Source organism: Lissotriton helveticus, chromosome 8 (genome assembly GCF_964261635.1).
Source record: "Lissotriton helveticus chromosome 8, aLisHel1.1, whole genome shotgun sequence".
Taxonomy (NCBI): Eukaryota; Metazoa; Chordata; class Amphibia; order Caudata; family Salamandridae; genus Lissotriton; species Lissotriton helveticus.
Window position 1 is genome coordinate 233,755,436 of NC_136069.1, and position 26,738 is coordinate 233,782,173.

The 26,738-nt window shown below is 43.8% G+C and overlaps 1 protein-coding gene across 2 annotated transcripts in view; it reads right to left on the bottom strand.

The window, feature by feature from the left end:
* Positions 1 to 26,738, bottom strand: part of CCDC82 (coiled-coil domain containing 82) — a 170,147-nt gene that overhangs the window by 9,857 nt on the left and 133,552 nt on the right. For both annotated transcript variants that reach the window (XM_078656991.1, XM_078656992.1), the window contains exon 7: positions 4,830 to 5,012. In XM_078656991.1, coding sequence (XP_078513117.1) covers positions 4,830 to 5,012 — 183 coding nt within the window. The remainder of the gene's footprint in view (positions 1 to 4,829; positions 5,013 to 26,738) is intronic.

Genomic DNA, 26,738 nt, shown 5'->3' on the forward strand with positions numbered 1-26,738 from the left:
CTCCACTCAAAGAGATAGTTGCCACGTTCAAGAAGGCGAAACTCTCAAAGCTATATACAGAGGCTGCCAAAAAGGACAATGCCAATAAAGCGACGGTGAGCAAGATAACAGACGCCACCCCCCAGGAGTGGAAGCCACCGTTCACAGAAAGCGCTAGACAGCCCAAGAAATACACACTCAAAACGGCAGTGAACCCGAAACCCCAAGGAGAGGACAAAAACAATTGCTACAGGTGTGGCAACAGGACACACACTGCCAATGACAAACGATGCCCAGCCTTCAGAGCCAGGTGCCAATACTGCAGGATCAAAGGACACTTCGAAGAGGTTTGTAGATGCAAGCCCCGGAAAACATCAGTAAAGTATGTGGCACAGGACTCAGAAACAGAAAAAGGAGGAGGCGAAGACGACAGCGTGCTGTGTATTGATGACCAAGTCTTGGGCATAGACTGCTCAAAGACACGTAAACTGTTATGCAAACTTTCCATAGGAGGGATTCAAGTCTCAATGGTGGCTGACTCAGGTTCCCCATATACCATCATACAACGCAGTATTTGGGGCCGAGACTTCGCGCAGGTCATAGGCACACATCCATCCTGTCACCTTCACCGGGGAACCCATTCACATGGTGGGCTTCCGTCCGCTACTATAGGAGTTCATAGGCCGCACGGCAGAAGGGAAGCTGTACGTGGCAGAGAAAGAACCCTCAGTGTTAGGATGGGTGGATCAAGGCGGGTTAGGGATTCAACTGAACCCTGGTGGTACGACACAAGTCCTGGTAATAAGCCCAGAAGGAACATATGACGCCAACACGTGGAAATCAACCTTTCCGACAGTATTCGGAGGCACCATAGGCAAGTTGATGACATTTACTCACAAGCTATGCCTCAAGGAGGGGGCCAAACCGGTGAGCCATCAAGTACGGAACATTCCCTTCAATTATAGAGACGCAGTGCAACAAGAGTTGCAACGCTTGGAAGACAAAGGAGTGATAGAGCCAATCGAGAGCGCAGAGTGGCTGGTGCCATTGGTCGTAGCCAGGAAACCCAACGGTAAAGTGCGCCTGTGCATCGACTTGAAGGAGCTCAACAAAAGTATCATAGTTGATAAGTTCCCGCTGCCTAGGATAAACGAGATGCTGGCACAGACGAAGGGCATCAAGTGATTCTCCACCATAGATCTAACCTTAGCATACCACCAGATCACGCTACACCCCACGTGCAGAAAGCGGACATCGTTTATCATGCCTTTTGGGTGCTACCAGTTCCGGAGGATGCTGTTTGGACTGGCATCCGCCGCGGCAGTGTTCCAGAAGTTGATGCATAAACTTTTCAGAGACACGGAAGGAGTGCAGTATTTCCAGGACGACATCCTGATCATGGGGAGAACCAAAGCAGACCATGATACCAAGCTAACTGTGGTACTGCGCATCCTGAAGCAGAACGGCCTCACTGCAGAATGGGACAAGTGCAAGTTCGGAGTCACCTCAGTAACGTACTTGGGCCACGAAATAAGCAATAAAGGAGTCACCCCAAAACAATTGAATGGAACGGCAATCAAGGATGCACCGACACCCAGGAACAAAGATGGCGTCCGTTCCTTCTTGGGAATGGCGGAATTTTACAGCAAATTTGTTCCTCATTTCACCACCAAAATGCACAATATGCGTCAGCTACTAAAGGAGAAGACCACCTCTGCATGGTCGGAGGCATCCCAAGAAGAATTTCTACAAATCAAAGAGACAATCTGCGGAGCTGTGCCTCTACATGGATTTGACCAACGAGCATCAATAGTCCTCACCACCGATGCCAGTGACAGAGGGTTGGGAGCAGTGCTTATGCATAGGTCTGCGGAGGGTGTATTGTCAACTATCAGCTTCGCATCTCGGTTCCTATCCCCGAATGAAGAAAAGTTCAGTGTGGTGGAGAAAGAGATGCTAGTGGCGATCTGGGCAATGGAAAGATTTCACCAATTCCTTTGGGGCTCCAGATTCCTGCTCAGGACGGACCACAAGTTGTTAGTTTAGGTCCTCACATCTACCGGACATGCAAATATCACTCCTCGCATAGCGAAACTGACACTCAAGTTATTGGACTATGTGTACGATGTGGAATACATCCCGGGCGCAAAGAACAAAGTCGCTGACTACCTCAGCAGAGCAGCCGTGATGGATGATGCACCTCAACAAACTCAGGAAGATGACCACACCATAGCATTCGCGGAGGACCAGGAGGCAGTCATAAGTGCGCAAGAGTGGAGAACGGCATACGAAAACAACACAAGCCTCACAGCAGTCAAACGGTTCATAATCCCAGGATGGCCAGAGAAGAAGCACCTGGATGCAGAATATCGGAAATTCTACAAAGTCCGAGAAGAGCTATCAGTAGGGGACCAAGATGTATTCTTACTACGAGGAGACAAAGTAGTCCCTCCACACCAACTGGTAAGGCGTCTACTCACGATTCTACATAAAGGACATTTGGGAATAGTAAAAACTAAGCAGAGTCAAACAAGCCTACTGGTGGCCTGCACTGGACAGAGAGTATGAACAGTGCTGCAACGCAGACAAGACACACAGCATGCTGCGACCACCTTTAGGGAAGTTCACTAATCCAGTCAACCCATGGGACGAATTGTCAGTGGACATCCTGGGCCCTGTCTTTGACACGCAGAGCATACCCAAGTATGTCATTGTGCTCATGGACCGGTATTCCAAGTGGCCGGAAATCAAGATATGTGAGACTGTGGACACTGACACTGTAGTTGAGTTCCTCACCGCCACATTTCTGAGGGAAGGAATCCCAAGACTCATAACATGTGACAATGGACCTCAATTTACGTCCGACAAATGGAACACATTCATGGACCGGAATGGTATTCAAATAAAACACACCCCGGTATACCATCCTGCTGGGAACGGCCTAGCAGAAAGATTCAACCGGGTCATCATGGGATCTGTGCTCCCACCAAGACAGGATATAGCCCGTTCAAGATATTGAGAGGCCGTGACCCGTTCACCAGAGACAATGTGGTGTGGAAACAACGGACAATACAAAGCAAATGGACTCTGGCAGTGGTGCGCAGCAACCTAGAGAAAGCGCAAAAGATCTACACGGACCACTACAACAGGCGGCACAATGTCAAAGACACGTCACTGGAAAGAGGGGAATGGGCCAGAGTGAAGCTTGCTCAGTTGCGAAGAAAGGGCGATAGCAAGTTTAGTAAGCCTCTGCAAGTACAAGAAGTCTGCACGAGATCCGCCTTGTTAAGTGATCGAAAGGTATGGTCTCAAGACAGGATGTCCAGATGCAACAATGTGTTGAAGTGGGCCAAGACGGGAGTAAAGCAACCAGAAAGGAACGACCACTGGAACATGGAGGAGGAAGAACACACGATGGACGCAGGAGAACGAAGTGGTGACGCAATGAGTACCAACGCAGAAGGAATGAACACCACCATAACGCAGAACAACCCAGTAGACACAGGGCGACAAGCACAGCTGGAGAACCAAGAAGCAAGTGGTATGGACACTGGGGGTCAAACACAGGGGACACCCAATGATGCCCCACCAAGTGGAAGCAGAGACACCTGGACATGCACCCCGGTAAAACACCCCCGCACAGGTAGAGCTGTTATACGGCCCAAAAGGTACTGTGAGTACGACATGAAAATATAATCACCTATCATCATGAACTGCCAATCCTGTTGAGCATCTTCGTATTGTTGTTTGTGTTGTAGTATCGCAAAAGGGGGAGATATGTAGAGTAGCGCTCTAGTGTTCCTGTCACGTGTGACAGGGAATGCTGTGAGCGATTTTGGTGGATGGTAGCTCGGCTGTGCGAGAGGCTGCGGCGTTCTCCCGGTGCTCTACCGTAGTTAATAAATACAAGTCAAGTCAAGTTAAAAATGTGTATAGCGCACTACTCACCCAGAGGGTTTCAAGGCGCTCAAGACGTAACCTCTCACCCAGTCTCACGCCTCTTTTGTACCCCATAAGCCTCTCTACACTCTTCAGTGTGAAAAGTCTTTCAAAGTGAGCTATTTACATTTTCTATATCAAATTTTAAAACCGTCTATCTACTTTGATTTTACTTGGGGTACGAAGTTAGAGGACGGTTTATTTTCTGACTCCTTTTTAAGGTTGCTTATAAAAAATGTTTAACTGATATTGTAGCTTTCTGCAATTTGAATGGTATGTTAAGGTGATGATGTATTTTCTTTCTCCCCTGTAGTGACTCCAGAGACAGGTGAGCTGTGCAAATTCCTACTTTATTGAACAACCTTGTACACGTATGGTGAACATGTACCAGCAGCTGTAAAGCACAGCATCAACTTCCCTCAACATTACACAACATGACTTCTAGAGCTAGAACATACAAACCATCATAATTCTATATTTTGTAAAGGCATTTTACAATTCTCCATGAATGGCTTAAGAAACTAATACAACTCATTACTAAATCCCCTTAACAAAATATGTAGTAAAATGCACATTGCAACTGAAATGCTCGTTGTTTTTAAACATCACTAGTAAAATAGTCACCTCAGTCAATGTCTTTTAAAATTAACATTTTAATTGCAAGAAGATGGTGGCCACATCTCGGGACAATCTGTTGTCTTACCTTTTTATTTTTGTGGCGTATTCTTGCTATAAAAATGTAAACAAAAGGTGACCATTGCGCCTGCATGCCAAGGCCCGACTGATTGGCTTTGCCAATGCTTGTTACAAAATGTACTGGAATAAAGCACAATAACTGGGGAGATGGCATTCCATGGAAAAAGAAAAGTATTCATAAAGAAAATCCACTACAAAAACAAGCACAAACTTACCGTCTGCAACCAAGATGTCTTCAGTTTCGTAAAAATCATATCCACTGTTTCTTTGACAGGCAAGTCATCCTTTTGAGCACACTCTGCAAGAGTTATACATTGCCTATACAGCTTATATTTGAAGTGCTTCAGTTGATGATAAACTCTTGTACGTTCAGCGCAAACTGTGCCAACTTTCAAAATCTAATTCAAGCGAAAAAGCACATACACAAGAATAATTGTTAGGAAAACTATGAAGATATGTGTAACCAGGATATTAAAGAGTCACTTTTGAATTTTCAGTTCTGTGCTGGTCAACAAACATGCCACGCTTGTTTAATCGTTTATCATACGTCTACCCAGTCTATAAAGACGACCTAAAAGATAGTTAGAACTTGCAGGCATAAATGTCTGGAGGCAGTGTGCAAGTAACGTTCAAGTTTAACCAAAGAGTGAGGCCGAATAGACACTCAAAGACATACTTTAACAGTTTTTCAGACTTGAGTATTGTATGCAGTAGCGGCTGCCTATGTACAGGGGTGGTGGGGCACGAAAGAAAAATAATGAACTTACATTCCCAGCTGCATGCCTCTCCTCCGAGCTCTCTGCCACCAGAAGCACCCAGGCTGCCGGACTCTCCCACCCAAACACGACGCTGCAGGAGCAACATCGTGATTGGTCTGAGCGGCCTGTATGGCCACTCAGGCAGTACCTGGGAGGCTGGGTATGATCTACACTGGGCTGTGCAACATAGCCCAGTGGAGAACATGTCAAGCGTGCATGACTGTTTGGCCAGCCCCAGAGGGCCAGCCAAGCCGTCATGCGCACTTAGGGAGTGAGTGCAAACTACTCCTCCTCCCTCAGATGGTGACAAGCCCAGCCCCGCCCGACCTGGCTGGAGTCCCGCAAAGAAAAATGATAATATTTAAATTATAATAACTTCTTGTCATTATCATTTTATTTGTCTTTTGCACTGCTCAACTTGCAGTGGGACAACCCTCCTCCGCGGAGGAGCTGCCACTGACTGGGCGTACACAGTTGCTAATGTGTGTTGTAAAGCTCCATATTTCACAGGTAAGCCTGAAATGTACAAATTATTTCAGGATTCGCGGGGAAATATTAATTTCATCATCATAATGACAGCCCCCAACCACCCTGCACATTTTAACATCTTCTGCGCTGCTAGGATTATATGACAAGGAATACCACATTCTGCAATAAGGTTATCTAAATTAAGTAAGAAAACAGGTTATGTGGCACGCTCTTGGTCAGTATTATGTTTATCGATTTGAGATAGAAATAATATTTTTGGTGAAAGCCTAGAATTTTGCAAATTATGTGGTAGGGGGCAGTAAATCTAGAATTATGAGGTAAACACTGTGACTAGAGAATTGCCTAAATCTGCTAACCTTCATGAATGTGCATTGTGTCATAAAAAATGTATTCAAGTAAGGTAAACAAAGCCTAGATAGTCAATTCCAAACAGTTCTCACTGTTAGTTGCACTTAGCAGAAACCTGCTTCTTCAATCTAACTGGCCCCATAATAAACATGTTATATATAAAATTAGAACATTGGAATGTTGGGAGCTCCACTGTAGACTCTGGAGTGCTCCCTGCTTTTATGGGCCGGTAAAGGCCCGCAGAGTAACATTCCAATGTGTTACAAAGGCCTCACGGAGCCCGAGGGGATTTAAATCCCCTCGAGCTTCGGGAAGCCTTTGTTTAATTTGTTAGAACATTCTGCCCTCTAGTAGCAAAATGTTCTAATAGCCTTCGTAGCAGCGCTATACCGGCTATTAAAGTCCCATCCCTTGTTAAAGTCCCTCGCCTTCGGCTTGGGCTTTAATGCGGAGCGGGCCTTTAATAGCCTGCTAGGGAGGCTATAAGGCTATAATACATAACGGGCCCTATATTTCCATATCATAGTTCTGGAGACACTTGCAAACCACTCAGTTTTAACCACTTGGTTTATGATGTCATCAGATCCTGTTATAGATTCTCTCTACCACATTTTTTGATCTGCCTATAGATTTGGCTCCCATAGATGGATCGGCGCCAAATTTTGCAACTAGCTTAAAAGCAGAGTCAGCAAGCCAATTTCCTTGCAGTCTGTGCATGGGGGAAAGTGATAAAAAAAGGGGTTTATTAATATTTTTTTTAATTATGTGTTTCTCATTTTAGCTCCTATGGAAAATTTTGCTTGCACCTACAGGAAAAAGTGCTCACCAGTTTTAGGTCACACGTGGCATAAAAGTAGAACTTAGAAAGCGTGCTTTTGTTGATTTATTCTAAATTTGTTCAAAAGTTTCGGAGATACAAGTGAGTAATAAAGGTGCTCGGTAGTTTAAAAGAGTTAACACTTTTGAATAAGTTGCCCTTTTGATTCACACGTACCCGCAGGCTGGATCCTTGCTATAATTTGTAGACTATGTCCTAAGTCTGCGAACTACACTTGCCATTTGGGTGTATCGAGTAAGGGGACTTGAATTTAAGTTCACAAACTATAGACACATTCGGGTGCAGTTTACAATATAAAAAAATACATTATTTCTAAATTAAATTTGTGGTTTAGAAGTGGGCTTGGCTCAAATTGTGTTTGAAAGGATGAGTTGTTGGGGAACTGAAACTATTTTAAAACATACTGTGACCTTAAACTCAGGATCAAGACCACAGACTCGGCAAGCCTTTTAAGACTTCTACCAAGGCTTGTATAGTTGGAACAAAGAGGACATACTTTTTGGCATTAAAAATCATTGTGGGGTTTTTATTGACTGATGCGTCATATATTCTTTACACATCAAAAAATATCTGTTCCATTGCAGCAATAGGCATATCCACCATTTTGGGAAAATCAGGACACCAGTGAAGTTCACAAAGACAAGCAATGTGGCTGTAAAAACTGAACATTGGCTGACACAGCTGATAAGGAGCTTCATCAGCTTAGGAAAAGAGTATCATATGCAGTGGAGAAGCGACAGAGAGAGAAACATTGTTAACAGACCCCATTGTGTGAAAGCTTTTCAAACATCCCCCAGGAGACAAAAATCTAATGCCAAAGGGGTCAAGTGCATGCTGTGCAAACCAAGATTTTTCCATCTCAAGTTGAAGCACGAAAGAGGAGTATTGGAGGTTCCTGGAAGAACAGAAGGAAAAACCCAAATACCAGCGAACCAGATCCAGAAAGACCCCAGAATGTTCTGGAAGAGGTATCGTAGGAAACAAAAGAGAACATTTCCCCAGCGAGGCCTCAGTTAATGGGTTTTCTGTGCTATTTAGTTTGATGGCACAGACTCATGGAAACTTCTGTGATTAAGAGGGAACACAGATGTTTGTTTTCACATGAGGAAGCGTTTGCTGAGGCATTAGATTCCTTGGTCTAAAGAGCAGTAAATGAAGCCTTAAACCCCTGCTAAGACAGATATGTTATTGGTAGCTGGCCATCCAGAACAAGAACCCCTTGCTTGGGAGGAATAGGATTTACAGGTTCCCAGGACCTTTGAACCATGGTGAAACAAGGCTGTTTCTAATCCTACTAGAACCAAGGGCAAGAATAAGAATAAGATGCACTCTAATGCCTTTGATATGCTCAAGGAGCCTTTTCTGACCAAGTCCCATATCCTGTACCCAATAACCTCCAGCCAAGAGGCACCACAACCCAACAGTGCCAGCAAAATGTTTACCAACGAAATTGTGATATTATTCCCACCAGAGAAAATTTACCAGAGTATGAAGGAATGGGTAATGGGGATTCTCCTGATGACTCTTATGGAGAAGCTTGCTCCAAGCATGACCCCCATGTACTACAAATGCAAAGGATCTTAACCTGGAGAGTGAAGAAGGGGTCATGGGGCTGACCATGTTAGAACCAGAGGATATGATCAAGGGGAAACCCGGTCGAAATGCGTCATGTTGCAGTTTGGGAAATAAAGCACTGAAGAAACTCTTTCCTGCGTGGTGGTCCGTTCCTGCATGTTTGCTGGAGTAATTGCATGCAGTCAGGTCCGTGTGTTTAATAATAATAATAACAATAATAATATATATATATATTGTTTTTCTTGTCTTAAAGCCGAATAAATAACTGCTCTAAAACATAACCCCTGTGAGTGCGTTATCGTTTCTGAAGAGAGGGACGATTGGAGCTGATATATATATATATATATGAAATCCAACGCGTTGCCGGCGGCAGCCGTCAGCCAGCAAACAAGTACACAGACTCCTTAATAATTACCGCAAGCCAGACTTCATTTCGAAAAATTTATTTCCAACAAATGGTGATGGTGGTGCCAGTCATCAGTATGTAGGCAGCTCAAAACATCAACTGAAGGTATGAATTTTGCAGCACCTCCGCGCCATCACCAATAGGGATCATAACTATCCCATGGCTCGACATTATGCGGAGAAGCATAACAGTAATAATGCGAGTCTGATCTTTTGCGGGATAGATAGGGTCCCGAAACATATACGGGGTGGTGATCGTGAGACACGTCTAAGAGTCCTCGAGTCTAAACACATCATAGACATAGATAGCAAAATCCCGAGGGGCCTGAACTGCGGAGAAGAATTGTCCTCACATATTGGTACATGAAGAAGGGATAACTCAGTATGACTGTCTGGGACTGTGAGAAGTAAGGATTCAGCAAATGTGCTTGAATATGTTTTAATCACACACTTTTTTAGTAATACACTTGGGAAATGAATAGTAAGGATTATGCAGGACAATGAATTTATGCATGGATATGCCTTATTTATATAATTGTGTTGATACAAGAAGGGCAAGTGTGTTCTTCAGTGATATCCTGATACCTTACACTATATTATACCCGGTGTACCCCCGGATGGGGGACACACTTATTTCACTGTCATTACATCATATTAATTTTGCACATTTTTCATCACGGAGATGAAATAATAGGCACTATTGCACTTTATTTCCCTCACTCACTCACTCACCACAATACTGTATGCACTCGCATAACGAAGGGCCACCTCATTAGAAGCACATAATTATGTTTTCTGTTAAACTGGGAAAAGGGAGCCCCTGACAAGATATGTGAAATACCAACTTGGGTACTGGGTAGCGGAATTCTGCTAAATCCTCTCTAATTATGGGTTGTGAGACACCATTCGGCAGTGTACTGCATGAGTTATGCCTCAAACGACAGACAAAATTATAGATAACATTGATAATAAATTGTTGCGATTATGTGGATGTTATGATACTCCTAATATATCGATTGGTTGAAGCCTTGTACTATAGTGATACATCATATTGGTGTGTTTGCAGTATACAAATGAAGTACCGAATGGTTAATCCCCGGAAAGTTGTGGAATGAGAATTTTTGCTATGAAAACTACATTACCCAGAAACCCTAGCCCTCATTAATACGTTCTGGAACTCCCTAAACTCTATGTTAACATGTATTAACCAAATGAATTGTGCGAAACAGTGTAATGAATTATTTTCCTCCTTGAATAATTTAGATTGACACCAGGCAATGATGTAAAACAATAGGATGTATATTTAGATCGATATGGACAAAAACAATCGTATTTTTTCCATTTCTATTGTGTTTACCGTTTGGAGGAAGTACTTAAAAACACACTGTGTCAAAATGGTGGCCACTTGATAAAGGCTTCACGCCGAAACGCGTCGTCTTTGTTTGGAGAGTGCACATTAAAGATTAATTGTGCTTGAACCTACCTGGTGTGCCATTTTCCTTGTAACCGAATGTGGAGGTGATTGAGGAATCGTCAGAGATATATATATATATATATATATCAGAAATGCCGCTTTCAAATTGCGCTGCAACGACTCTCGCCAGCCAACAAAAGAAACTCGGACACGGACCAAATGGGCTCCTGCTTTTCCTTTTATTGCAGAGGTACTGTCAAAGACGTTTCGGCTCAACGGAGCCTTGTTCACATGACAACGTTTTGATAGTGGGACAGCCCTTTTAAAGTGCTAGTGACGATAAATAATGAGTATCACCTGTGAATATTCTTAGCATAGACATTGAAGATATACTTCCAGCTACTAAATGGTAGCATTTAACTTTTATAAAATACATTACATAACAGTCAAATACTTTAAGTAGATACCAACGTCATAGATATATGTGCACATATTCATATGAGCGAATCCTTAATGGCAACAATAATCACTGTAAAATACATAGAGATGACAAGTCTGCTTATGGTTGTAAATATGAGGGTAATAGGAAGAATACAAGAAATAAAGTGCAAGTGCATAGTTCATTATATATATACATTATTGACTATTCTAATAACATGTGCAAATATCATGAAATGTGCAAAATGAAGCGAATGTCAATAACCCATCTACAATAAATATGTGCAAAATACGCTAATTGTTCTCTTCCTAAGGACCAATATTACTAATGGAACTCTAACCCCCATATTCTGTAGTCAGACTTTGTCAAAACCTACTGTCATTATACCTTTTCAACTCATATTGGTTATTAATCTAGTGCTATATTTCAAAGTCAGATTCAACCTTCATGTTCTGATCGTAGTTCTACTACTTGTAGATTATTTAAAAAAGCAATATGAACACAGTGCATGCTACTAAAGAAAAAATATAGTGATTACTAAAACCAAAAAAATAAACTAAACAATGTTAACAAGTGCATAGTGGATTCTTATAATCATTGTTAGTGGCTCATCAGAAAGCAGCAGCTAAAGTCGATCATGTTTAGGAAAATCTATTTTGTCGCAGCCAATTCATGGTGCCTGCACAAGACTCTCCCAGCCGGGTTCATCTCGCGCATGACTCCCATGTAGAGGAGACATGAATAGTATGAGATTCAGGGCAAGCAAGTATAGAGGTCCTCCGTGATGTTGAGGCCTATTGGGGCCTTAGTGTTAAGTAATAGAATGTACTTGGTTTCCAGCCTCCTTAACTTGGTTTCCCTGTCACCTCCCCTTCTGCTGTTAATAATCGCATCAATCACCCAATATTTAAGATTGGTGTTGTCGCTCTGGTGACATTCCCTAAAGTGGCGAGCCACCGGATAGGTATTGTCCCCATTGCTAATAGCGCGAAGGTGCTGGAGGATTCTCCTGTGCACAGCATGCTTGGTGCTGCCTACGTACTTCTTTTCACAGGGACACTGTAAAATATACACTGCAAATTCTGATTTGCATGTTAGCACTTGGTTTATTGTGTGCTGTGTATCAGTGAAACCGTCTCTGTAACTCCTGGTGTTAATTCCGTGTTGGCAGGCTTTGCAAGTTTTGCACTTGTAAAAACCGTTATTTTCCTGTCACCATGGGGATTTTGCATAAGGCTCTGAATTGGTTACCATTATATGGTCGCGCATAGATGGCGCTTTACTGAAAGTGAGTGATACTCTTTTGGGGAGGTCTTTGCCTATAACGTTATCCTTGGTAACGATAGGCCAGTGTTTGTCACATATTTTACGAATCTGTTTGTGCTGTTTATTAAAGCCAGTTATTATTCTAAAACAGTTTGCCCCTGGTTTCTTCTCACCTTGAGAGCTCTCAACAGATGTTATTTGGTGTTCAGATTTCTTGACCAAGAGTTCATCCCTCGATAGGACCATTGATTTTTGAATGGCACTCCTAATTACTTGGATTGAATAACCCCTTTCAAGAAAGCGAGCTTCGCTTTCTTTTTGCGCATGTTCCAGATCTCGGGGATTGCTGCAAATTCGTCTCAATCGCAACATTTCCCCATAGGGAATGCTGGAGATCAAATGTGCTGGGTGCGAGCTGGCCGCATGTAGAATGCTGTTGCCATATATATATCAAAAACACGCAGGTCGGCCCTCGGAAATAAGCCACAGGAAGGTCAAATCACACAGGTAATTTTATTCACCTCATGCCAGCAGACGATAAGACAGGAATAGTCTTCAACAAATTGCATGTGAATAGCCAGACGCGTTTCAGGATATAGCAATCCTTTCATCAGTGGCTTCAAGCAGCAGGAGTCAAAAGCCAAGTATCTTGCGCACAATTTAAGTTCCAATTGCCTGTTCAAGTGGGTGGGGCTCATTGCAGAGCCTTCTGGGCATTGTAGTGCAGCAATGTTTTTCCCTTGTGGGATGGCTTGAATTCCCCTCTAGATTAGCTCAAATAACATCCAAGTGGAGCGAAGCTTAGTCCCATCTTGCATCTGCCCCGCTTTGTTGAGGTGAATTCCGTGTCTACAGCGCAGCGTCACCCTGTAATGGCGCTGCACTCGCCTTCCTCCCAAAGTTGCAGGCATAAAGTCCAAACCTGCATGGGCACGCCTTCAGCGCTGGGCTGTCTTCCACGGCTGGGCAACAGCCGTTATTTATCAAAAACACGCAGGTCGGCCCTCGGAAATAAGCCACAGGAAGGTCAAATCACACAGGTAATTTTATTCACCTCATGCCAGCAGACGATAAGACAGGAATAGTCTTCAACAAATTGCATGTGAATAGCCAGACGCGTTTCAGGATATAGCAATCCTTTCATCAGTGGCTTCAAGCAGCAGGAGTCAAAAGCCAAGTATCTTGCGCACAATTTAAGTTCCAATTGCCTGTTCAAGTGGGTGGGGCTCATTGCAGAGCCTTCTGGGCATTGTAGTGCAGCAAGGTTTTTCCCTTGTGGGATGGCTTGAATTCCCCTCTAGATTAGCTCAAATAACATCCAAGTGGAGCGAAGCTTAGTCCCATCTTGCATCTGCCCCGCTTTGCTGAGGTGAATTCCGTGTCTACAGCGCAGCGTCACCCTGTAATGGCGCTGCACTCGCCTTCCTCCCAAAGTTGCAGGCATAAAGTCCAAACCTGCATGGGCACGCCTTCAGCGCTGGGCTGTCTTCCACGGCTGGGCAACAGCCGTTATTTATCAAAAACACGCAGGTCGGCCCTCGGAAATAAGCCACAGGAAGGTCAAATCACACAGGTAATTTTATTCACCTCATGCCAGCAGACGATAAGACAGGAATAGTCTTCAACAAATTGCATGTGAATAGCCAGACGCGTTTCAGGATATAGCAATCCTTTCATCAGTGGCTTCAAGCAGCAGGAGTCAAAAGCCAAGTATCTTGCGCACAATTTAAGTTCCAATTGCCTGTTCAAGTGGGTGGGGCTCATTGCAGAGCCTTCTGGGCATTGTAGTGCAGCAAGGTTTTTCCCTTGTGGGATGGCTTGAATTCCCCTCTAGATTAGCTCAAATAACATCCAAGTGGAGCGAAGCTTAGTCCCATCTTGCATCTGCCCCGCTTTGCTGAGGTGAATTCCGTGTCTACAGCGCAGCGTCACCCTGTAATGGCGCTGCACTCGCCTTCCTCCCAAAGTTGCAGGCATAAAGTCCAAACCTGCATGGGCACGCCTTCAGCGCTGGGCTGTCTTCCACGGCTGGGCAACAGCCGTTATTTATCAAAAACACGCAGGTCGGCCCTCGGAAATAAGCCACAGGAAGGTCAAATCACACAGGTAATTTTATTCACCTCATGCCAGCAGACGATAAGACAGGAATAGTCTTCAACAAATTGCATGTGAATAGCCAGACGCGTTTCAGGATATAGCAATCCTTTCATCAGTGGCTTCAAGCAGCAGGAGTCAAAAGCCAAGTATCTTGCGCACAATTTAAGTTCCAATTGCCTGTTCAAGTGGGTGGGGCTCATTGCAGAGCCTTCTGGGCATTGTAGTGCAGCAAGGTTTTTCCCTTGTGGGATGGCTTGAATTCCCCTCTAGATTAGCTCAAATAACATCCAAGTGGAGCGAAGCTTAGTCCCATCTTGCATCTGCCCCGCTTTGCTGAGGTGAATTCCGTGTCTACAGCGCAGCGTCACCCTGTAATGGCGCTGCACTCGCCTTCCTCCCAAAGTTGCAGGCATAAAGTCCAAACCTGCATGGGCACGCCTTCAGCGCTGGGCTGTCTTCCACGGCTGGGCAACAGCCGTTATTTATCAAAAACACGCAGGTCGGCCCTCGGAAATAAGCCACAGGAAGGTCAAATCACACAGGTAATTTTATTCACCTCATGCCAGCAGACGATAAGACAGGAATAGTCTTCAACAAATTGCATGTGAATAGCCAGACGCGTTTCAGGATATAGCAATCCTTTCATCAGTGGCTTCAAGCAGCAGGAGTCAAAAGCCAAGTATCTTGCGCACAATTTAAGTTCCAATTGCCTGTTCAAGTGGGTGGGGCTCATTGCAGAGCCTTCTGGGCATTGTAGTGCAGCAAGGTTTTTCCCTTGTGGGATGGCTTGAACACCAGTTATAGTTAGGTGGAAATTTTACTCGCATAAAACCATTGAAATTCCCACGTTATAGTTAGTTGGACTCACTATAACTTGCGCGTGCAATGCACTGCTGATGACGTCACATATTGCATCACTCAGGACATGGTCAGTGACATCACTCATGACATCACTGATGACATCTCAAATGACATCACTGATGACAACATCCTTGTGACAAAGTGGCAGACCTCCTATCAGCATAAAATAACCTTTGACACACACATTCAAAAATAGAAACTAACATTTTCTTAAAAAAGGAGAAACCAATACCAATTACAACAACTTATTAGGAAATTCCAACATCTACATACACATCCACTCATTCACCAACAGTTCTATATAGTCACTCATGCATGTACTTACTCATCATATGTACTCATACACCTATACATCCTGTTACACACTAATACTCATCCATATAGTTACTCACACACAAATTCACACATGCAAATAAACTATCAAAAAACCATTTACTTGATTATACTGCTATATACACACCACTACACATACTTCTACAGAAACGGAAACATATTTACTCTCTTAAACAATCAATTATAAAAACACATACTCACTAACCCACCCATACACACAACCATCCACCCATACAGTCTTGCACACATGCTGTCTTCAAAATACATACAAATAGTGAGTCACTCATTCATGCATCTGTGCTCTAAGTAATATCCCCCACCGAACCATACAGACACTGATACTGATACTCAAAAAAAAACTAATAACCCATATACACACTCATGTAGCTACTCACCAACCCATGCAGCCACTTATACACAAAGTGAGACACAGATACAGATATTTAAATATTTAAACATTACTCGCTAATATATGTATTCACTAAGATACATTTAATAAGTCAGTTAACCAATCAATTTTACACAAAAAAAACATCCATTTAGACATTTATTTACCCATTTATTCTTCCATCAACCTTAAGATATACATATATAAAAAAATATTTTTTTTCAAAAAGATACACATTCACTGGATAATGTCATCAGTGATGTCATGAGTGATGTCACTGACCATGTCATGAGTGATGTAATATGTGACGTCATCAGCAGTGCATTGCACGCGCAAGTTATAGTGAGTCCAACTAACTATAACGTGGGAATTTCAATGGTTTTATGCGAGTAAAATTTCCACCTAACTATAACTGGTGTGAAACCTATGGTTTTTTCAGTGAATTTAATAGGTTTTTTAAATGCTAATTCCTAACTATAACTGGTGTGAAACCTATGGTTTTTTCAGTGAAAATATATATATATATACATATATATATATATATATATATATATATATATGTGCGCTCGCGTGTAAAGACACGGCCACACTCGCGGGGAGAAACTTGAACTCGCCTTTCTTGCCACAGCGTGCTTGAATAGCTGAGGAGCTCAAGAGAAAGTGATTCAATCCCATTTCGCCGTGGAATTCCTGACGCGTTTCGAAGGCTCCCGCCTTCTCTTCAGAGGATTTGGCGAACTGATGATGGGAATGCAGGTACCAGCCCTGATAATGATCATGGCACGCCCCTGATGGGCAGTCCAAATGTCCCAGTGCCTGATGGGACTGGTAGTCCTGTTTAGTCTTGGCGCCCCATGTGTGGATCAAGGCGGAGTGGTCTCCCCTCGCCAACCAGGCGACCTCACGATAGCGGAGTAGCAGACGGATATATGCCCGTCATACTAGCAAGCTGGATGCTTGCCCTGGTCGGCTCCTACCCTGAGGCTGCTTGGCGGTGCTCAGCGTGTATGCAGGGGCTCTGCTCGCTCGTTTCCATCATGGCGCTGCTGCACTCTTCTGGCGGGTGCGGTAAAAGGATGGTGATGGTTCCATCCACATATGTGCGCTCGCGTGTAAAGACACGGCCACACTCGCGGGGAGAAACTTGAACTCGCCTTTCTTGCCACAGCGTGCTTGAATAGCTGAGGAGCTCAAGAGAAAGTGATTCAATCCCATTTCGCCGTGGAATTCCTGACGCGTTTCGAAGGCTCCCGCCTTCTCTTCAGAGGATTTGGCGAACTGATATATATAACATTTCTATGGCAAAATGAAACCCCTCATTTTGTTCCTTTTCAAATTAAATGTATTAAGTTTTACCACTTTATTCCAATCAAGATGACTTCAGGTGTGCCATACTTTTGTCATAAGTAAGACTGTTAGCGTTCTAGTTGTTCTTTAGAACACTCTGGGACATTCTGTCATTGGGCTATAGTTGGGCTACATCTGGCTGATATTTGGGCTACATTTGGGCTCTTTTGTCTCTGGTGGCCATCTTGGGAGACTGCATATCAGAATTTTTTTAATGAAATATAAGAGGATTTGAGAAGTCACTCAAAATGTGCCCTAATTTTTCGTTCTTCAGCACTAATCATAATTTCTATGGCAAAAAGAACCCCCTCATTTTGTTCCTTTGCAAATTAAATATTTTAAGTGTTAAAACTTTATTCCAATCAAGATGACTTCAGGTGTGCCATACTTTTGTCATAAGTAAGACTGTTAGCGCTCTAGTTGTTCTTTAGAACACTCTGGGACATTCTGTCATTGGGCTATAGTTGGGCTACATCTGGCTGATATTTGGGCTACATTTGTTTTTTTTTTGTCTCTGGTGGCCATCTTTGGGCTACATTGGGCTACATTTGGGCTCTAACATATATATAGCCCAATGTAGCCCAATATATATTTTTTCAAAGTTAATTTTCGTAAAAACCACTGGAGCATATATCTTGAGACATAGCAAAGGCACATCGGGGTACCAGTCCCTACAATTTTGCCAAGTTTGGTGGAAATCCATTCAGCCGTTCGGGCTAAAAGTGAGTCCAACCGCCCTATGGAAATTAACATGGGGAAAACACGTTTTGGGACCCCCCTTTTATCTCGGCCCCCGCTTGACGGATCCCCCCGAAACTTTCAGGGAAGGAGCCGGGCGCAGCGAGGCAAAGTTAAGGAAAATTACAGGCAGATCCCTCATTTGGCGCCAAAGTTATTCCTAATAGAATGTTGCGGATTTCCTATAGAAAACGATCCTAACTATAACTACCTACTGGCGACCGCCAGTAGGTAATATATATATATATATATATATATATATATATATATATATATATATATATATATATATATATATATATATATATAATGACTTTTTGACAAAGACTGTGTTGTTGAAACGCGTCAAAGTCAATAAATTCGAACTTTGCCACTACTTGTAAATCCAGTGTGCGACTTTTCTTGAGCAGCAGCAGCGCAGCACGAGGTGATTGAAATATATATATATATATATGCACATTTTTAGTCACAAAAGGCACTGATGTAAAAATGACTGGTAGATTTTTACCCAGGTTTGTAAAATAGCTTAAATAGGGTGTCAATAGATCATAAAGAAAATATCACAGAACCGGGTAGAAGTTTCCAGCCCATTAACTATAATACTAAATATGGTTAAAGTTTAAAAATGTCTTTTTTCACACTACATCTTGGTTGGGCACAATCTCCCATAATACTGTTGAGGAATGCCAACTATGTTCTTTTGACAGAAAGGAAACGGTCACTTCCCATCGCAGTGGACCCCATGCTGTGAGATCTGGGATGGTGGAGGCCGGCCGAATTGCCTAAAGGGGAATGATCGTTTAACATTTCATTAAAATGTTGGGAAAAATTTGATAATATCTTGATAACTCTTAACATGGTTCAAGCATTTAAAAAAAGTCATCAGCTCTGCTGGTCAGAAAAGGTAGTGGGTGCTTGTCTGGCCGTTTCATGACGCAGTGGTCACAATAAGGACAAGGATTCAAGAGGCTTGGTCAGTGGCAAGACCAGACATGGTTCAGAAGCTTCTTATCCTCTAAAGGCATAGGCAGAGAACTTGAGGTCCAGGGCGGCTTCAGAGTTGCTGCCAATGCTCCAGTGGAATAGTCCGGAAAAGATTACCAAATTTTCATTTGTAAATTTGGGTTAAGATTAACTCATTTGGAGTCCACGTGAAGGACAGTGACCAGGGATGTTGGGTGATCTAAACCGCGATACCAAATGGGATGATGGACGGAGCGTTTGAGTAAATCAAACACTCACCCCCTGTCAACTGATCTGGGTTTAATCCATCACCATTCTTTAGCTCATGCCACCACCCCAGTTCAAACATGGCCATATGCAAATCAGTCTGACTCTGTGCCTCATGGGAACAGTCCAGCCCGAACTGCCAAGCCATGTCTTCCCTGGACCTGAAACAAGCATCCTGGGATCGGTTTTGGATTCATAATCCTCATCAGCCAGGATATCTTGAATCCAGTGGTAGAGTGAGAAAGGGACCCACGTCTGGGCATACCCTGCCAACTTAGGGCGAACAAAGCGATACCAAAGGGGATTGATGGACGGAGCGTTTGAGCAAATCAAATACTCACCCCAGTCAACTGATCTGGGTTTAATCCATCACCATTCTTTAGCTCACTCATTTTAGGGTAAAATGGGCCTAGAAAAAGTATTGAACCAATCAGAAGTAACTATTTGTGGTTGACTGGGAACCATGTGCAATTGCAGGCCAACCGAGATGGAGCAGAGGTCACATTTCACAAGCAAGTTTTCCCGATCAAAGATTTTACCTTAAGTCTAAATCCTCTAGTGGGGCAAGGCTGCATTCAGTGAAGTCCACTCGAAGTCAAATAGCTATTGGAAGAGGTTGTCTGTCAAACCTTTCGAAAGTTTTCTATTTTTCAAAAACAAACTCCCAAAGCAGTTTTTTTCTGAAAAAATAAATAAGAGCCCTCACACCATGGGAGAAAGCTGTGTGTGTATGTGTGTGGGGGGTAGAGGCGGGTGGGCATCATTATTTTTTTCTCTCCCTCACTGCTAGGTTTTACCTGGCATGAGGGCCAGAAAAAAGTACACAACGTCATGCACCCTAAACAGGATGGAGGTTTTATGTCCTTCCTCCAATGGCTCTCACTTTGTCAAAAGAAGGCTTACACTGACGGTATTCAACATTATTCTGTCTGCGAAAACCTGGTAGTCCACCACACTGAAAATTACGCAGGGGTGGAGAGTATGGCGGAGAGAGTACTCTGTCGCAACACAGCACCCTCTCAGCCAAACTCTATATAGGGCCCCTTGTCTCCTTTTTTGGAGCAAAACATTCTCTAGGGGATAAGCCTGAAGCTGTTACTAAGGAAGTCCTCTTGAAATTGAACAGCTTTGTTGTGAGGTTACCCTGAAGATCTGGAAGTGTTGGAAATTTGCAATTTTTTCAGACCTTCTGGAACTCCTCCTCTTGGTCACTCCCAGGACCTCAGGGACAGCACTTTGGGGTCAGGACCCACTCTAGCAGATACCATCAGCAGAGTCCAGTTTAGGTCCAGTTGGTCAGTTAGCCTGCTGCTCATTCCTAGAAAAAGGCCTCTTGCAGCTTGTTGAGTCCCTGAAACCACACAGTAGGTAAAACAATGGACCCTTCGAGGCCACTTCTCAATCCTGGATATACATCGGAGCAGATCCTGTCTTTGAGGTTCCCATACAGGTCTCAGACAGCAGCCCCAGTCCTCTTCTGTTCTTATGCAGACCAACATGTGATCAGATGAGCTGTGAGTGAGTGACAGCTTTTGTAGGATTTACTAGAAAGTAGGTGGATGTGTGGGGGTGACTTCTGGATACTCCCTAACCAACGACAAAAAAGCTCCAAGCAGGGAACCTTCCCACTTCAGTACATCCTGTTTGCCTCACTCTAAACTATCCCACAGTTCACTATCCTGAGTAAAATCTAACATGTCAGCACATTTTTGCACTAAGAGATGTCTGGTGTTCTAACCAGGGCAATATTGAAGGATATGAGCAGTTTCCTCCTCCTCAACCACACCAAGCTGATTTTCAGACTAGCTTCGCCTACCACAGGGTTAGTGCCAAGCAGGCCTCAGTTGTCTGAAAGTAGAAAGTCTTCTTTTCCTCAGGGCTCTATTTACACTTAGCTGTGAATAGATTGGCGATACCCCGGTCTTTTACAGCTTAGAGAGGACCCAAAACCCTCCATAGTTACCCTTGCTGGGCTAAGATGAATCACATAGCACACACCCAGGCCATCTGCCAAAAGGCCTAATCAATTGTTTATACTCTGGGAGCATTGTTCACACATCTTTAAGGGGAAGCACTGAGCAGGGCCAGCTGCTGGAAGGCTAATCCTAATTAGCCTGCTGGAGATTCAGACAAAGTCTTACTTTTAAAAACTCAGTTTTCCTAAATATTTATTGAAGAAAAAAACATTTCAGAGGTGAATTGTTTTTTTAGTAAATATTTAAAACATTGGTTGAATCATCTCTGTAGCTTATCCTAAAACTGAGTTAGCAGAAAAACAATTTTGTGCTGAATTTTGGGTTTCTTCACAGAAAATGCTCCAGTCCTTTACATTGAAAACAACTTTTTGGCACTAGCCGCCGTTGGAACTTGTCAAAAGTAAATTCTAGCATGTACCACTTTTAAATACTAGGCACGCTACCTAGGGGGCAACTAAGCCTACATTGGGGTGCCTTTTTAAATATTTCAGTATGGTTCTTTACCTGTCAAAAAGGCTACTTTTAGAGGTCTGTTGCAGTTTTAAAAGCAGAATAGAGACAGTGGTTCTGCCATGAGGAAGGACATTCCTTTAAACAAATACATTTGTCCTCCCAAATGTAGGACTATAAATTAATGATATATGAAAACACACCGTTGACCATAGACCTGAATAGACATTACAAATGACAAAGATTCAATTGGACTTGAAAAATGTGTGTACGATATATTGTACCCAGATAGACACATTTATGTTTGGATTGAAAATTGTATGCCTATTTAGGGTGATCTAGTATATATGGACGCTGAAACAAGTTTTTGTTTATTTGTTATTTATGTATAAAATTGGGATTTTATACTTTTTCAGTCACACTTTTATGTCACGACTTTGTATTTTTGTACTTCCTGTTGTATGGTATTGAATCTGCAGAATATGTATTAATATTATTATTGATATGTCTATAATCATATACGGTATATGACTTTATAATATATCGCACACAATCTTTCAAGTCCAATTGAGTCTTTGTCATTTGTAATTTGTATTCATGTCTATGGTCAGCGGTGTTTTCATGTATCATTAATTGATAGTCCTACATTTGGGAGGATACATTTATTTGTTTAAAGAAATTCCCTTCCTCATGGCAGACCTACTGTCTATATACTGTTGATATTCCCCAGGTTCTGCATGATACTGGGACACCCCGTTATTATTTTTGAGCAGTTTTAAAAGCTGCAGCAGTAAGCTTACAGAGCTAAGCCTGAAGTTTTGTTTGTCAGGCTACTGGATGTCTTATGCTGCAGTCCACAGGTGAAATTTAACTTTGCATGCCATTGTTTTATTTTCCTGTACCGTGGCCCTACTGGAAAGTTAAATATGCCAACTGGGGATTATCAATGTTACCATGCTTTAGGCTTCAGAACACATACCCTGGGGTATGGGGAGCAGTGTGAGTTCATGAGTTCAAGAAGAAGCAATATAAATCAACAAAAAATGGGGGTGATCTCCCAAGAAAGGGATTTTCTCACATATCCTATGACCAGGAGACATGATGGTGTACCTAGACCTGAATGATGCATTCCTCATGGTCCCCATTTTTTTTGCCTCACCACAGATTCCTGCTGTTAATATGGAGAGGTAAAGTGCCTAAGGCTACCTTCAACATGTCCTTGGCACCGTGGTGATTTACCAAGCTTCTGAGACGGGTTATAAAGGTCCTTAGAAATTAGTAGTGAGATTGATAGTGTGCCTGGAAGACATCCCAATTATAGATCAGTCCACACAATGTCTCAAAATGTCAGTGGACTTGTTCCAGGGTTTACAATTTGTCATCAATGAGGACAAAACCGATTTGGTTCCACACTAAACCATTGCTTCACTGACAATTTATTGTAGTCCTCGCTAAAGTTACCACAAAGGAAAGCAGGTAAGTCCGGAAAGAATTCAGGAAGATACTTGTGGAGGAACAGGTCTCTCTGTGTTATTTTGCCAGGATCTTAGGCCTGCTTTTGTCTTCTATTCAAGTCATCTCCCTAAGCCACTGCACTTCAGGGCCTTTCAGAAAGAAGGAATTCCACTTTTTATTTACTAGCGCGAAGTACACCATACCGCATAAGCCAGGCCAGACATCCGATAGTGATTGGATCAAATGGAACACAATACAGCATCCACTTTAATTTAAGGCTCCTGTTAGGTGACAAGTGGCCATCACCAGCTGCCCGAGTGGCTCTGTTTGTTCTTTGATACACACACCTGCTCTGTTACAGAAATAGCAGGACTGCTTCTTAGAACAATAGTCCTGAACCAAGTACAAGAGTGCATACAATCTTTGGAAATAATGACAGGTAAATGATTTACTAATTTGCTAGAACTAGTGCAGTGCCAAAAAATAGCAAATTAGTGTGTTACTTTTAGAAATAAAATATCCATGTTAGAAGATTTCTTTCTATTCACAGCACTGATTCATTTTCTTGCTGCTTCATTCTTTATATTCTTAGTGGTTACAATTCATATGATATGCCCTAGTTTGGGTTTTTAAAATAAACATTCAGAAATGAATATTCTGTTTTCTAGTGCTCCTGATTGTATGATCCATTATTGAAAAAGGATTCAGGTTTCCACTATATGTCCACCTCGTTTCTCATCTTACACAAACATTGCTTAGTGGGCTGTATATTGGCTGCAGTCCAAATGATTTTCTGGGTTGTGTTAGTGTTAGACCTGTCTAGTTTTTTTGCGTGGTCCCTCCAATTTATTATTTATTTTGTCCCCTTTCTGCCCCTCATACCCTTAATAATTTTTGTGTCCACTAGCTTTTTCTAGGTGTTGGTCAAGGGGATAGGTGTTCTTTCCCCCCCTCATAGTTTTTCACCTCGGGCCCAGAGGCCTGTTCTGACAGGAAAAGTTGGAACCACAAAATGGTGGCTTCCAACTGCCCTAACTGCCACACCCAGAACTTGCCCATAGACTAGTATAGGGCGTTCCAGAACCTTCTGGTCCATTCTGGACCACTGAGGGACAGCCTATATAAGGCGGAATGCGGGGCAGCCATTTTGTCTACCTGAGAGAGTCAGCTGGAGGACAGGCTGTAACTAAGGGTGGGAAGAGGCTAGACATAGGGTTGACCTCCTGGACTGGGAAGCTGCCTTACTGGTCCACCACACTATCCCCCTTTGGGTGACTTGTCCTGACCCCGCTGTTGAGGGTTACTGGAGACCCTGGGCGCCTAGCTTGCCCCTTGTCCAAATCATACAGGGGAAGTCTTCAGGAGAAGGAGACTGCGGCGCTGCGGAGCGCAGTCCTCTGCCCAGTAAAGGAACTAAAGGAAAGTAATCCCCAGGATATTATTACAGGGGTTGGAGGGATTGTGAGCTGGTGAGGAGTCTATCGCCACACATTACAGGTTATTCCCCCCTTTTCCCTGTACCTGGGCTGCCTTTGCTCAAGTGAACTCCCTGTGACTGACGTAGGGCTGGGAGCGTGCCCTCCTCGAGGCGCTTTGTGGGGCGCTGGCGGCGTGATCAGGCCGCCTGTGTGCCTGTGGTAGCAGTGGGCGCTGGAGTGAAGGATCGTTTCCGGCGCTGTGTCCTGTCAGCGCTAACCCGGCATAGGAGTGAGTGATCCGGTGTTTGGGGGCGGAGCCGGAGGAAGCCGAACCGAGCAGACTCCAGTTGAAGCCGCTGCTCGCTCACGCATGCCCGGTCGCGCCGCTTCTCAACAGGAAGGCGGAGGCGGGACCAGGCAGGAAGGCGCCGAGAGCAGAGCAGGGGCTTAGGCGTGTGGTATCGTCTTCCCCCGCTCGAGCGCCTCACGAAGGAGCTGGCGCGAGCGGGAGGGGGGACGGAGGAACCCGGCAGCCTGCAGTAAACAGAGATCTCTTTTCCCCGCTCGAGCGCTACCAGAGGAGCCGGCGCGAGCGGGAGAGAGGAGAGAGGTGCCCCGGGAGGCTGGTGAGCCTTCTCAGCGCTTGGCCCCCCCTGTTCCCTGTCAAGCGGATACCCCCACTCACTGGCACCTCAAGAACCTGATCACAAGTAAGGAGAGTTACACGAGGGCAGGGGAGCAAGACTTCACAAGTAGGGGAATAAAGAGTCCCTTCCAGAGGGTGGAGCGCCTTGGTTATTGCCTGAGGGGCCTATATGAAACGTTGCTCTGCTTGGAATAGCACCTTTACAGTTGTCAGCAGTGAGGAGTCCCCTTTGCTGGAGGAGTATAGACTCTTCTACAAGAAAACTACTGCTCTTTGTTGAAAGCGATGCTCAAACCTGTAGGGAACTAACCTAGCTTAGTCATTGCTCGTTTCTCCAACAGTGTCACGTGATGAGGAGAGTAGCTGGTGGGAGACAAGTATAGTACACTGTATAGTGACAATTTCTAATCAAATTCTGGAGTCTGAGTGGATGCACTATTGATGTTGATTATTGATTTAAGTAAGCCAATCTGAAAGTGTTATCACTGATTTCATGACTAAAGTAATGTACTGTTGAACCTAGATGATTAATTGCTCAGTAGTTTAAAAGTATTCTTGCTATATCCCAAACAAACTGAAGTGTAATTAGTTGTGAACTCTGAAAGTAAAAGTGCAAAGATATTATTTTTATAAACCAGTACTTATTTTCATAACAAATTGGTGTAGTGTCCTTTTTAAGTGTTATTGTGTGGATTTACTGCTGGGTGGTCTGCAACCTTCACACTTGTGCCTCTAGAATTGCTTGTCTTACCCCTAGGCCAGGCTACCCTAGGTGACCTGACATCCCAGGTTCCAAAATTTGGTGTCTAGCGGTGGGATACTGACTGTGGTTGCAGCTACTCAGTAGTAATTGAACGTAATACACTAAGCCTACACCAGGAGTTTTCTCCTAGCGGCCCTCCTAATTTGTCCTTTTGTTTTTCCAAATTTGTTCCTGGTGGTGGGTGGAGGTAGCTTTAGGTTGCCCTTGCAACTCTAATTTCCTGGTGTGTATAATCTGGTTTTGCCTATTTCAAAATGGAGTTTGCATTAGAAAACCTAGATACCTATTCTGTGGCTCAGCTGAAAGATTTCTGCCAGAAAATGGGGGTATTTTTTAAGCATGGTGCCAAGAAGGGGGAACTCCAGACCAGTCTCAGGGCTTGGGTGGAGGCACACAAAGAAGGGAAGGAGGAGGATGAAGGGGCAGACCGGGACCCGGTTGTGGAGATAAATGGATTATTCCACCCGGAGGGGGAAAACCTACTCCCAGGACCAGGGTCCTACTCCAGGAAAGGCAGTAGTGTCTCCGGGGGAAGCTTAACCGAAGCAGAGCTCGCTGACAGGAGGGAAAAGAGGCAATTAAAATGGGAGTTGGCTAAGCTGGAGCAGGAGAAGGAAGAGAAGAGGATGGTTCATGAGTTCAGGTTGAAAGAGTTGGAACTCCAGGCCCTGCAACGGGGGCCTTCTCCTATAATAAGTGGTGGCAGTGAATCCAAAGAGACAGCCAGGGAGTCCAGACCCTATTTGCCAAAAGACCTTATTGCTAGCTTTAGTCAGGGAGATGACATAGCCAAGTGGTTGGCTGCCTATGAGGTCTCCTTAAGAGCCCATGGGGTGCAGGAGAAGCACTGGGGGGGTGGTTTATATAGGTACATGCCTCCTACTGGTCGG